The 14162-nt window shown below is 39.4% G+C and overlaps 1 protein-coding gene across 1 annotated transcript in view; it reads left to right on the top strand.

The window, feature by feature from the left end:
- LOC125485251 (protein inscuteable homolog) overlaps positions 1 to 14162 on the top strand; it is a 206231-nt gene that overhangs the window by 33903 nt on the left and 158166 nt on the right. Inside the window, exon 4 of the mRNA XM_048607220.1 lies at positions 8599 to 8712. Within this exon, the coding sequence (XP_048463177.1) occupies positions 8599 to 8712 (114 nt within the window). The remainder of the gene's footprint in view (positions 1 to 8598; positions 8713 to 14162) is intronic.

A 14162-nucleotide genomic window follows, 5' to 3' on the forward strand; every position in this document is an offset into this window, starting at 1 on the left:
TGCCATTTTCTGAAGAAGGGTCCAGACCCGACACGTCAGCTTTCCTGCTCCTCTGATGCTGCCTGGTCTGCTGTGTTCATCCAGCTCCACACCTTGTTATCTCAGACTCCAGCATCGGCAGTTCCTACTACCTCTTCTGGTTACCTAGACTTTTTCTAAGTGCTCAGCTATAACCTCTTTAATGATCGTTTCTAACATCTTCTCAATGACAGACATCAGGCTATAGTTTTCTCTTTTCTGCTTTCTGCTTCATTCCTTTCTTGAATAGAAGGGTTATATTTACTTTGTATCAATCTGATGGAATCGTTCCTCAACCTCGAGAATTTTGGGAAATTAACACCAACAAATCTGTTATCTCATTAGCTACCACCTTTAGGAGCTTAGGACAAAGTCTGTCTCGACCTGGAAACCTGTCAGCCCATAGCTCCATCCATTTGCTTTAGTGCTATTTCTCCAGTCATTATAATTTCACTTGGTTCCTCCCTCTCATTCACCAGCTTTTTGTATCCTCGACAGTGAAGAAAGAAGCAAAATGCATGTTCGTTCATCTGCCTTTTTTTATTATCTACTATTAACTACATTCTCACTACCAAGAGGACCAACAGTCACTTTTTTGTTGTAAATACCTAAAGAAACTCCTGTTACCCACTTCTACTTTTCTATGTGGCTTTCTCTCATACTCTAATATTTTCCTTCCTGATTAATCTTTTAGTCATTGTCTGCTGTTCTTTATATTCTGGCCAATCATCTGATCTGTCACTCATCCGTGTGCAGTTATATGCCTTTTCCATGAGTTTGATTTTGATTCCTTAAGTTTCCTTAAGTTTTAAATTTCCTATGGAAGGTTAAAATCTCCAATATTTTTCTAGCAGTTTGGAACATCTTTGGGGATTATTCTGCAATTACATGCCTAAAAAGAGAAGCCTCACATCTGCATTACCTATCAGAAAATCATAGCCATGCCTATCTTGGTAGTCTATATGCATTATAAAAGGAAAGCAGTGAGCTAAGAGTTGAATTGATTGTTTTCTTGATTAGGGTAGAGGGAAAATTGTTTATTTTGCCCTTACAGGTATAGGTAAGAATCCATTAAACTATTTTTTGTGGATCAGACTACAGAGCTTGTCAAAAGAAACTGATTCCCTTCTGCAAGTTCAAATGAAATGTGTTATTCAATAGCAGCAAGTGATTGGAAGGTGATGTGTGACATGCAATGTTGCTGCCTTTTCCGATGCCCTCTGGAAATGGTTTTGGCTTTCATTTCCTGTAGTGTTAACCACTTGGAGGTTTTAATGTATTAAAAGTAATTCCCTGGTGATTATGTGATGTGAGATGTCAAGCAGGGATCTGCGGAGGGCCTCAACGTTCTACATTTTATATCAATAACTTAATTGAGGGAGAAATAGGTGAGGTGGCTAAACCTGCAACTGGCATATAGATCGGTAAAAGTGCAATCTTTTAGCAGAATGTAAGGTACAGAATACTGGCGAAATTATGTAAAAAAAAATTGTTGATTTTACAATGAATCTGCTCACAGAGAAATTGAGAAGCAGTGCTTTAGTTCTGAGGATTCTCTTTTGTAACTATATTGCCTTTTCTCCTCTGTTATACTAATAGCTTCAAGACTTTGTGATGGTCTTTGCCCTGGAATTAGCACATTCAGGAAAATTTTTAATTTCTTTAAAATATCTGGAATCTGCAACTGTTTATTAAAAAAGATTGAAAGGGATTTTTAAGAGTTTATATTAATTGTAAAAGGAGGAATTGTAGTTTTCTTGGATCATAAGAAATTCTGATCTATATCCCTGGATGCCCTTGAGCTCAACATGGGAGAGGGCAGCATGGTGGCTCAGTGGTCAGCACTACTGCCTCACAGCAGCAGGGAACCAGGTTCAATTTCACCCTCGGGCGACAGTCTGTGTGGAGTTTGCACATTCTCCCCCTGTCTTGTGGGTTTCGTCCCATAGTCCAAAGATGTTCAGGATAGGTGGATTGGCCATAGGATATGTGGGGTTGCGGGGATCGGGTGGGACTGGGTTGGATGCTATTTGGACGGTCAGTATGGACTTGATGGGCTGAAAGACCTGTTTCCACATTGTAGAGATTCTATGATTCTATGAACTAAGTAGAGAGAAGGTTTATAGAGTTGTCCCTTTCTAATTTTCTGTACCTGTGAATCTTGAAGGTGAAAGCTATTGTTGGAAATGACTTCTGATGTATCCCGTGTGAGTGAAGAATGGTGTGGCTATGTACTATTGCAAATGTTTTTGGTTGTCTAAGATGTTTGTGTTATTGCACAGATTCCAGGCCAGACAGGCAGTGTACCTTTTAAGACCGGTAAATGACACCATGACATGTGACATTCCAGTATAAAGGTATTTGCCTTGTCTTCAGTCACTCTCTTAGCATACTGTCATGCAGTCTAATGTGTCCAGTCAGGTACTTCTGTGTAAGTAATGTATAGTAACATCAGCAAGCTCAGAACCCAGATTATGCACGTATCTGAGATTACAATAAAGTAAATAGCTAACATTGTTAATCAATGTCAAGACCTCTGCCTGAACAAAAAGTTAATCTTAGCGGTACTTGATAAGTGTGCTAACATATAGGGCAACACTGAAGCTATATCGTACTTGGGGTGGTATTTAACCCAAGAAACCACATCATGATGTATCATTGTTCCAGTGACTGATTAAAGTGAAATTTACGTTTTTTGTTTGAGGTCACAGTTGCCTATTGATTGATTTAGTGAGTGGGCAAAATTTGGCAGATGGAGTATAATGTGACTAAATATGAACTTGTTCATTTTGGCTGGAAAGTAGAAAAGCAGTGTATTATTTAAATAAAGAGATATTTCCAAACTCAGTCATACAGAGGCACCCGGGTGCCATGGTTGTATACAGAAAATCATTAGGAAGCAAATGAAATGTTGTCATTTTTTCACGAAGGGAATGGAATGTAAGAGCAGGAAGATGTATTGAGCTGTATATGGCATTGGTGAGATCATCTCTGAAACTGTGTATGCTTTTTGAATGTTTTGTTTTAGAAGCAGTTCAGAGAAGGTTCATACAACTCATTCATGGGATGAAGGGCTTATCTTACGAAGAAATGTTTGAACAAGTTCGTTATCTACCCATTGTGTTTAGAGGAATGAAAGAAGATCTTATTGCAAACATGAAATTTTGAGGGGATGAGATAGGGTGGATACCCACACGATGTTTCCTCTTATGGAGATTAAAATTGGGAGACAGAGTTTATAAATAAGAGGGCTCCGTTTTAAAACAGAGGAGAATTTTTTTTCTCTCAAAAGGCTGTTAGAGTGTGGAATTCTCTTCCCCAGAAGGTACTGGGGGCTGGGTCACTGAATTTATTCAAAAACGAGAGAGACAGATTTTTGATAGACAAGAAAGTTGAGGATTATGGAGCGCAAACAACAAAGTTGAGATATAGACATAACTGGATCAGCCGTGATCACATTGAATGGTCGAGAAGGCTGGAAGGGAGAAATAGCCTACACCCTGCTACTAAGTTATATGTTTATATGTTTAATCTGTGTTTGTTGGGATTTGTGTTAAAGCAAAATTTTTTTAAAAAGTGAAATTTTATTGATAATTTGCTCATGTGGGAATCATTCAGTAAATGTGCAATGTGCTTAGAAATATATTTTACCTGTTATTTACTTCTTTATTCTATGAGAAAAATCTGCACAAAATATTAAACAACTGTTCCAACTATTTCTCATACTTAGCTGACATTTTGCCCTTTACAGATTTAATCTGCATATTTTCAGGTTTTTGTTATATCTAATATATAGTTGATACCTGAGCTGAGGCCAAAAGGTTTTAGTCAACTTGAAAGACCAAATTCAATAGATAAAGCCTTTTTGTTTCTGACATTTGAGTAATCAATTTATCAGGCATAATACAAATATATCAATGCCTTAACTTCAATGTGACATGCACATATTCTGCCACTTTGATTTACAGTCTTTTAGCAGCCAGTCAGAGTGCATTAATTCTTCATATAATGCAGCTAGGTTGTGGATAAAGGCAAGTGTTTCATAGGATGATCAGATAGATGGCTCAGCACCACATCCAAGTTTTCATGTGATATTTTTAGTGTAATGTAATTTTTGAGTAGTATAATAAATAAACATACTCATCTGTCTTCCTGTAAAACCACACTACATCTTATGCTGAGGTACATGCCAGTCTCACAAGTGTAAGCTGACAAACATCTCTCAAAGAGAAGCGTTGACCATTTTGCTAATCATAATTATGGTGCCACTATTAAATGTTAGGGAATGCCTGTGAAACTCCTTTGCTATCTATCCCTCCACATTGATTCTCCAATCCAAAATTTTGGAAACTCCTTCAATCTCGCAACCTCTAGCAGTCTGTTCACTCTTATGGATTTGAGAACTGACAAGGAAATCTTCAACAACTTTCTTGTGGCCATCTATTGCTAGATTGGTCTGGACCACATAAAATTCTCAGTGGGAAGTCCTGAGCTGCATTTTCCACCTCTGTAGGGCTAGACTCCCATCTTCAGGAACTGCTGGCTAAAAATATGCCAGTAGCTCTGCAGATTCCACATCATCAATGGGAGCAGTGACCATATTTGGGATTACAGCCAGTCTCCCAGAAGGATTGTCTCTGGAGCAAGACACTTCGTAATTAAAACAATCGCACAATCTTTGTGACTAGAAGATGTTGCATTCTCTTAAATTAAACATATGAGTTTGTTTTTCATTGCTGGGGAAATTTTAATGGTTAGTTTTAAAATTGTTCTGATATGCGTATCAGAGTGAAAAAAATTGAATTTTAAAACCGTTTGACATGCTTGATATGTTAGAAAGAACTGAGACAATACTGTGCAAGTTGAAGCAACACCCTCTTTGTGGTAATTTAATTACACTCTAGTAGTCAAAGAATCAAAGAACTATCACAGTGAATAGGAGGCCTTTTGTCCCATCATGTCTGCAGCAGTTCTCCTCATGATCATTATGATTTAGCACCACTCTCCTGCCTTTTCCCTGTACTCTTGTACATTTGTGTCCATTCAAATAATATCGAAGGTTCTTTGGACTGGTTCAATTGAATCTGCACTCATTACATTTCAGGCTATGCATTCCAGATCCTAAATGACTTACTGCATGAATTTTCTTTCATCATACCACATTTGTTTCTTTGCAAATTACGTTAAATCTTTGCCCTATAGTTTCAGATCCTTTTGTAAGTAGGAACAGTTGTCCCCTTTCTTCTCTGTCCAGCCTTTAATAATTTTGAAAACTTCAATCAAATCTCCTCTTAGCCTTCTCCTCTAGAAAGAAAACGATCCTAACTTTTCCCATCTTTCTTCATGACTGAGATTTCTAATCCATGAAAGCATTCTTGTAAACCTCTTCTGCCTTCTCCAATGCATTTACATTTTCTTCGAAGTGCATCACCAAGAACTACAATATTCCAGCTGAGGTCTAACTGTGACTTATAAATGTTCAACATAACTTCCTTACACTTGTACTCTTTGCCCCTATTAATAAAGTTAACAGCAATGTATACTTTATGAACAGCTTTATCCACCTGTTCTGCCAAATTTTATACTGTTTTTCCGTTGTGTCTCTATCAAAATATCACTCCTCAGTTATCCACATCAATCTTCATCAGCAACCTATCAGCCTACTCTACCAACTTTTAATGTCCTTTTGAAGCTCTACATTATCCTCCTCACAGTTTACAATGGTTCCAAGTTTTGTATCAACCATAAGCTTTGATTGTCTCTTGTACACTAATGTCTAGGTGGTTGATGTATGCCAGAACATGAGTGGGCAAAAGCTTGGCAGATGGAATATTATGTGGGAAAATGTAAGGTTATGGACTTTCGTGGGAAGAATAGAAAAGCTGAATATTATTTAAGTGGAGAAAGTCTGCAGAAATGTGCAGCACTGAGGGATTTGGGAGTACTTGTGCATGAATCAAAAAAATTGCTAGCATTCATCTGAACCAGTACTAGAGAACTGAAGTAACCCATTAGCCTTTATGTCGAGGGGAGTAGAGTATAAAAATTGGAGAGATTTGCTAAAAGTATACAAGGCACTCATTATACCTTGCCTGGAATAGTGTGAACAGTTTTATTCCCCTTATCAAAGAAAGAAAAGATGTACTGGCATTTGAGGCAGTGTAGAGAAGGTTCCCTAGATTGATCCAGGCATGGAAGGATTTTCTTGTGAGAAGATGAGTGGGTTGGGCTGTTTTGGGTTTAGAAGAATGAGAGCAAACTTATTGAAGCACATCAAATTCTTTGGAGTTTTGACAGGATAAGAGGAGAGGTTTTTCCCATTTGTGGGAGAGTCTAGAACCAGAGAGCTTAAGCTCAGAGTAAGAGGTCACCCATTTAAGATGGATGAAGAGGAATTTCTAATTTCAGAGAATAGTGAATCGGTGGTATTCTTTACCACACAGGGCTGTCAAGGCGAGGTCATTTAAGCATATTCATTGCTAAGATAGACATGTTTAATCAGTAAGCGAATCAAAAGTTCTGGGGATAAGGCAGGAAAGTATTGAGTATTATCAAATCAGTCATGATGTCATTGAATGGCATGGTAGATTTGAGGGCTGAATGCTCTACATTTGCTCCTACATGTTATAGTCTAAAAAGCAAGGGTTTCAATTCTGACTCCACGACAACTTCACTACAAATCCTCCTCTAGCCCCAAAAAAATCCATTAACATTTATACTGTTTACTATCAGTCAAACAGTTTTGCATTGAAGATGCTGCTGTCCCTTTTGTTCAACTTGTTTAACTTTGTTCACAAGTCTGTGTGGCACTAGATCAAACGTCTGTTAGAAGTCCAAGTATACCACATCAACAACATTATCCTTGTCAACCATTTCATTGAAAAAATCCATTCTGGCTCTCCTTAATTAACACACATTTGTCCATGTGACTATTCAGTCTATCCTGAATTGTGGTTTCTGGGAGTGTCCCCACCACTAAAGTTGAACTGACTGGCTTGCAAATGTTTAATTTTGCACCCTTTATTCAAGAAGGCATAATATTTGCAATTCTTTAGTTCTCTGGCACCACTTTGAAGTTAAAGAAGACTGAAAAATCATGAGCAGTGACTCCACAATTTCAATTCTCCTCTTCCTTAGGTTTCCTTGGGTACATCTTATCTGTTCCAATGCTTTGTCAACTTTATTACTAGACTATCTTAAGTACAGACGGTCCATCCAATATCACTTCCACATCAATTTAGAACCCATCTAGTGACTAAATTTCCTTCTTTGTCAACATATACAGCTGCTTCCTTTGTCACCATATGCAGCTGTTTCCCTTGTAAAGACACATGCAAAATATTCATTTAATGACTCACCCATGGCCCCTGTTTCCATTTGTAAGTCCCCTTTTTGCTCCTTAATCAGAGCCTTCTCCTTTTACAACTTTTTACTATTTATGTGCTGATAGAAGACTTTGGAATTCCCTTTTATGTTAGCTGCCAATTTCTTTTCATAGCCACTCTTTGCCTTTACTTACTTTTACTCTGCTCCTTCTGAATCTTCTTTGTTTAACCTGGCTCTGAACTTCTACCCAATCCTGTTAAAAATATTTTTTTTCTATCCACCTTTTCATGCAGAGAGCTCTGTCATTTATTTGGCCTTCCTTTCCATTTTTATGGAATATACCTTATCTCTAATCCTGATTCAGAATGTTTTAATATTTTCTTATTTTGACTCCACCTATTAATTTCTGTTCACTACTGTAATCTAACTGTCTCTGTTGGTGTTTTGTGCATCTTTGTATTCTTCTTTGATATTTTCTCCAAGTTCTCATGCTCTGCAAGTTTAGTTTAAACCCTCCCCAATAGCATTGGTAAAATGCAATGTATTAATTAACAAACTACATCATTATGTTTATTCCCCTATTAAAGTGTCTTGCCTTCCTTTTAGATAACAAGGTGTAGAGCTGGATGAACACAGCAGGCCATCAGCTCTACACCTTGTTATCTCAGATTTTCCAGCATCTGCAGTTCCTACTATCTCTTGCCTTCCTTTTAGAACAGTTCTAATGATTACAATAAAAAACGATTTAAGTTCAGTTTGTTTCAGATTCTTCTCATGGTGTCCTGGTCATTATAAATACTTCTGTTACAGACATGTAAACCTTTTCGTCATGAATTTTGAGGTCAATTTATAGGTATTTGATTTTCTGGTACTGTGTTCTCTCTCATGCACACTTACTCTCTGTCTACTGCTGTTAATGAGATTGCTCCAGAATTAAATAAAGCACTTGCTTGTTTCTTTTAATGAATTTGAATTTTGATCTTGTTTGTTACATTATTGTGTAACAATATTGCAAAAATATGCACGTGAAAGCAGTCAACTTGCAAAACATTAGTTATATTACCAAGTATTTGTTTCCTTGCAGGAAACAGACATCATTTTGCTTAATGTGGTCTTTTCTAGATGTTAACACAGCAATTAAACAGAACAAATGTTGTCTACTTTTGGTATTTATACACAGCTCAAAGTTGCATATTGATATTACAACATTAATTAGACAGGCAATATTTATTTGCATATTCTCTTGTTTTACAGGACCTAGTGAAGCAATTGGATTCAGCAACCAGCATATATAATATTGAGACAGCTGTCTTTAGCCTCAGTAGCCTGACACAGGAAGGTGCTCACTTGTGTCACATCATAGCCAAGGTAAGAAAGGATCTTCTGCAGTTGTTTTCATTGGATATGTGACAAAACCATTTGCTGAATTTTTGCAGCTCTGTGGAGGTGATTTTGAAGGCCAACAGAAAGTAATGTAAGGGAAGCAATGCTGACCAAAGTTGTGGAGACATAAGTCCTCAGGTTGTGATGGACTTCATCCTAAGGTCTTAAAAGAGATAGCTAATGAGATAGTAGATGCATTGGTATTGATTTTCCAAATACATTACATTCTAGAAAGGTTCCATTAGACTGGAAAAGAGCAAATATAATCCCTCTAGCAAACAAAGGAGCGAGACAGAAAACAAAAAAATTATGAGTGCATTAGCTTGATGTCTCTGATGGGAATCATTCATTAAGGAGGCTATAATTAGGAATTTGGCAATTCAAGGTAATGAAGAAGAGTAGCATGGTTTTGTGGAAGGGTCAAATTAATTAGAATTCTTTGAGGGAGCAGCATATGCTCTAGATAAGAGGGAGCCTGCTGATGTACTGCACTTGGCAATTGAAAAGGTTCCACATAAATGGTCATTGTGAAAAATAGATACTGCCATAGGTCGAAGATTGGCTGGCTGGCAGAAAATGAAGTTGACATAAATATGTCTGTTTCAGATAGGCACAATTAGACAAGTGAGGTCCCACAGGGGTCTGAGCTGGGCCTTTAATATATTACAATTTAAATCCATTACTTTGATGAGGGAATCAAAGCCATGGTGATACATTTGGTGATACATGAAGATAGACAGGAAAATGTGCTGTGAAATGACACAGCAATGACCATAAAGTTTATAACGATGATAGGAAAGGCTAATAGGTAATTCAAAATAAGAATAATTAACTGGACGAGGGCTGAATTTAATGGGTAAAGAACTGACTGGGCAAGATAGAATGGAACAAAAGGATGATAGGAAAAACTGTACTTGGGCAATGGACTACCTTCAAAGAGGATTTGGCTACGTTTCCAAAAGAGAAAGGGAGGCCAAATAAATTCCTGGATGAAAACAGATATAGAAATTAACCTAAAGAAGGAAAAGTGTGTCATAACAGGTGTCAGGTAAAAAATATAATTGAGAACCAAGAGGAATGCAGAGTTTCAGAGAGGAGGTGAAAAAGCATAATAGAGAGGCAAAGACAGCTTATGAGAAAATATTTGTGTCCAATATAAAGAGAATCCCAAAGTCTTGTATGAGCAATTAATTGGTAAAATGAGGTCTATGGCTGATTAGACACCAAAAAAGTGGACTTAGACATGGAAGCAAGAGACACTAAATGAAAACTTTGCATCTGATTTTACCAAGGAGGTAGAAGATACCCAGGCCATGGTGACAGAGGAGGAAGCTCTGTCACTAGAAGGGTTTAAAATTGATCAGGATGAAATGTTGGTTGGGCTATCGATACTTAAAGTTGACAAGGGATTTGGACCAGGTGAGTTGCATCTAAGAATGTTGAAGGAAGTGCCAGTAGGAATTATAGAGGCATGGGCCACAATCTTTCAGTCTTTCCTAGACGCGGGAGGTGCATACATTATGCTCTTGTTCACAAAGGGTTGTAAGGATAAGCAATTAGTAGGCAGTTTAACTTTGTTGGTGGTGGGTGTTAGAATTCTACAAAAAAGCATGTTCAGAATAGAATTAGTAGTCACATGAAAAAAGCTATGTTGTTTAGCAGGAACCTGTGTGGATTTCTAAAGGGGAAATCGTTTTGGACTAACTTGCTGGAATTTTTCGAAGGGTTAACAGAAAGGGTCAATTAAGGTTGATGTGGTGGAGGTGAAGTTTCAAAAGGCGTTTCTGTACATTGCCACGCAACAAACATGTGAGAAAAGTTAGAACTCATGGAATAAAAGGGGCAGTAGTAACATGGATATGAAGCTGGTTGAGTGACAGGAAACAGAATAGTGGTTATTGGATAATTTTCAGGCTGAAGAAGGATTTCTGAGAGAGTTACACAGGATTTGTATTGGGACCCTTGGTTTTCCTGATGTGTATTTTGATAAGATTGATCTTGTTGTGCAAGGAGCAATTTCAAAACTTGCAGATGAGATAAAACTTGGAAGCATTGCAAACAGTGTGTAGAACTCCAAAAGGACGTAGACAGTGAACGATGAAATTCAATTTGGAAGAACATGGGCAGAAAACATAAAATAGAGAGTACAATACTTAAGTTGGGAGGACAAGTGGAGAGATCACTTAAGGAAATATATAGTATCCTTGGCTTTGTTAATAGGGGAATAAAATACATATGTTGGGTGGATAGGCTGAAGTTATACAAGACACCTATTAGAACCAACTAGAGTATTGTGTAACCTGCTGGACCACATATTATGTAAAGGACATGAATATGTTGGAGATAAGCTATTTACAAAAAAAAATGGTTCCAGGTTGGGACTGTTGTCCTTAAAGGGAAAGATGCTGAGGGGAGATTTGATAGAAATTTTCAAAGCCATGAGAGCTATAGATGGCATTTAGTTTTATTCTCTTGTGAGATGTGAGCATGAATGGTTGTCAGCATTTAGCTCCTGTTCCTAGTTGCCTTGAGAAGTTGGAGTTGCCTCCTTGAATCACTGCAGTCCATGTGCTGCAGAAAGACTCACAGTAGCACTGGGGAGGGAATCTCAGGATTTTGACACAGTGACACTGAAGGAATAGTAATATATTTCCAAGTCAAGATGGGGTGTGGCTTGGAGGAAAACTTGCAGGTGGTGGTAGTGTAGCCATATATCTGCTGCCCCTGTTCTTCTAGATGGTAATGTCCAAGGGTTTGGAAGGTGCTTTCCATGGATCTTTGGCTAATTTCTGCACAGCAGCTTGTAGATAGATAGTATACACTCCTGCTACTGAGAGTTGGTGGTGGAGGGAGTGGATGTTTGTGGATATGGTGCCAATAAAGTAGACTGCTTTTTCACAGAATTCCTACAGTGTGGAAACAGGCCCTTCAGCTCAACAAGTCCACACCAACCCTCAGAGCATCCCACCATAACCCACCTAATCTACACATCCCTGAACACTACATGCAATTTAGCATGGCCAATCCACCTAGCCTGCACATCTTTGGACTGCAGGAGGAAACAGGAGTACCCGGAGGAAACCCACGCAGAAATGGGGAGAATGTGCAAACTCCACACAGACGTCGCCCGAGGGTGGAATCGAACCCAGGTTCCTGGCGCTGTGAGGCAGCAGTGCTAACCACTGAGCCCCCGTGCCACTTTCCCAGATGGTGTCAAGCTTCTTGAGTGTTGATGGCACTGTACCCTTCTAGGCAAGTGGAGAGTATACTATCACACTCCTGACTTGTGCTTTGTAGATGATGGACAGGCTTTGGGAGTCAGGAGATGAGTTAGTTGCTGCAGTATTGCACACCTCTGACTGCTGTTGGAGCTATTGTATTTGTATGGTGAGTCCAGTTGAGGTTCTGGTCAATGGTAATCCCCAGGATGTTGATAGTGGGGGATTCACTGATGGCCATTGAATATCGAGGGTACGTGGTTGGATTTATCTCTTATTGGAAATGGTCATTGCCAGATATTTGTGTGGCATAAATGTCACTTGCCACTCTTCAGGGCAAGCCTGGATATTGTCCAAGTCTTGTGGCTTTTGGACATGAACTGCTTCACTATCTGAGCAGTCACGATGGTGCTGAACATTGTGCAATCATCAGCGAACATCTGACCTTATGATGGAGGGAAAGTCATTGGTGAAGCAGCTGAAGATGATTGGGCCTAGGACACAATCCTGAGGAACTCCTGCAGAGATGTCCTGGAGCTAAGATGACTGACCTCCAACAACTACAACCATTTTCCTATGTGCCAGGTATGACTCCAACCACCAGGGAGTTTGCCCCTGGATTCTCATTGATTCCAGTTTTCTAGGTTCCTTGATGCCAGACTTGGTTGAAGGCAGCCTTGATGTCAAGGGATGTCATTCTCACCTCACCTCACCTTTGGATTTCAGCTTTTTCTTCCATGTTTGAACCAAAGCTATAATGGGGTCAGGAGCTGACTGGACTTAGCAGAACCCAAACTGGGCATCATTGAACAAGTTATTGCTGAGCAGTTGCTGCTTGATAGCAATGCTGATGACATCTTCCACCACTTTACTGGTGATCAAGAGTAGCCTATTGGGTAGTTATTGACTGAATTGGATTTGTCCTGCTTCTGAGTACAGGACATGTCTGTGCAATTTTCCACACTGGTGGGTAGCTATCGTAACTGTACACTGGAACATCTTGATCAGGGGTGCAGCAAGTTCTGGAGCACAAGTCTTTAGTACTATTGTCAGGGCCACAGCCTTTCCACTATCTAGTGCCTCCAATCATTTCTTGATATCATGTGGAGTGCATCAAATTGGCTGAAGACTGGTATCTGAAATGTTGGGGACTACTGGAGGAAATGAAATGGATTATCTACTTGACACTTCTGGCTTAAGATTGTTGCCAATTCTTCAGCCTTATTTTTGAACTGATGTGCTGGGCTCTTCCATCATTGAAGATGGGGACATTTGTGGAGCTTCCTCTTCCAGTGAATTGTTTAATTGTCCACCACCATTTATGATTGAATGTGGCAGAAGTACAGAGATTAGAGCTGATTCATTGGTTGTGTGATTGCTTAGCTCTGTCTAAGAAAAGCTGTTTATGATGTTTTGCAGCCACATAGTCTCGTTTGGTAGCTTCACCAGGTTGACACCTCATTTTTAGGTATGCCTGATGTTGCTCCTGGCATGTCCTCCTGCATTTTCCATTGAACCAGGGTTTGATCCCTTGGCTGATGGTAATGGTCGAGCAGAGGACATGCCAGGCCGTGAGGTTACAGATTGTGTTGGAATACGATTCTGCTGCTGTTGATGGCTCACACTGCTTCATGGATGCCCAGTTCTGAGTTGCTAAATCTGTATGAAGTCTGTTCCATTTAGCACTGTGATAGTGCCACACAGCACGATGGAGCATATTCTGAATCTGAAGGTGGGACTTTGTCTCCACAAGATCTGTATGGTGGTAACTCTTACTGCTACTGTCATGGATGGATGCATCTGCAACCAGCAGTTTGGTAAGGATGGGGTCACATCTGGCTTTCCCTCTTGTTGGTTTCCTCACTACTTGCTGCAGACCAGTCTAGTAGCCATGTTTTTTAAGACCCAACCAGCTTGATCAGTAGTGTTGCTCTGAGCCACTTTTGGTGATATTGAAATCCCCCCACCCAGAGTACATTTTGTGCCCTTGCCACCCTTAGCGCTTCCTCCAAGTGTTGTTCAATTAGGAGGAGTACTGATTCATCAGCGGAGGGAGAATGGTACATGGTAATCAGCAGGAGGTTTCCTTGCCCCTGTTTAACTTGAAGTCATAAGACTTAATGGGTCAGGAGTTAGTGTTGAGGACTCTCAACACCACTCCCTCCCGACCGTATACCAGTGTGCTGCCACCTCTGCTGGGCCTGTCCTCCCGACTGT

This window comes from Rhincodon typus, chromosome 17, assembly GCF_021869965.1.
Source record: "Rhincodon typus isolate 14 chromosome 17, sRhiTyp1.1, whole genome shotgun sequence".
Taxonomy (NCBI): domain Eukaryota; kingdom Metazoa; phylum Chordata; class Chondrichthyes; order Orectolobiformes; family Rhincodontidae; genus Rhincodon; species Rhincodon typus.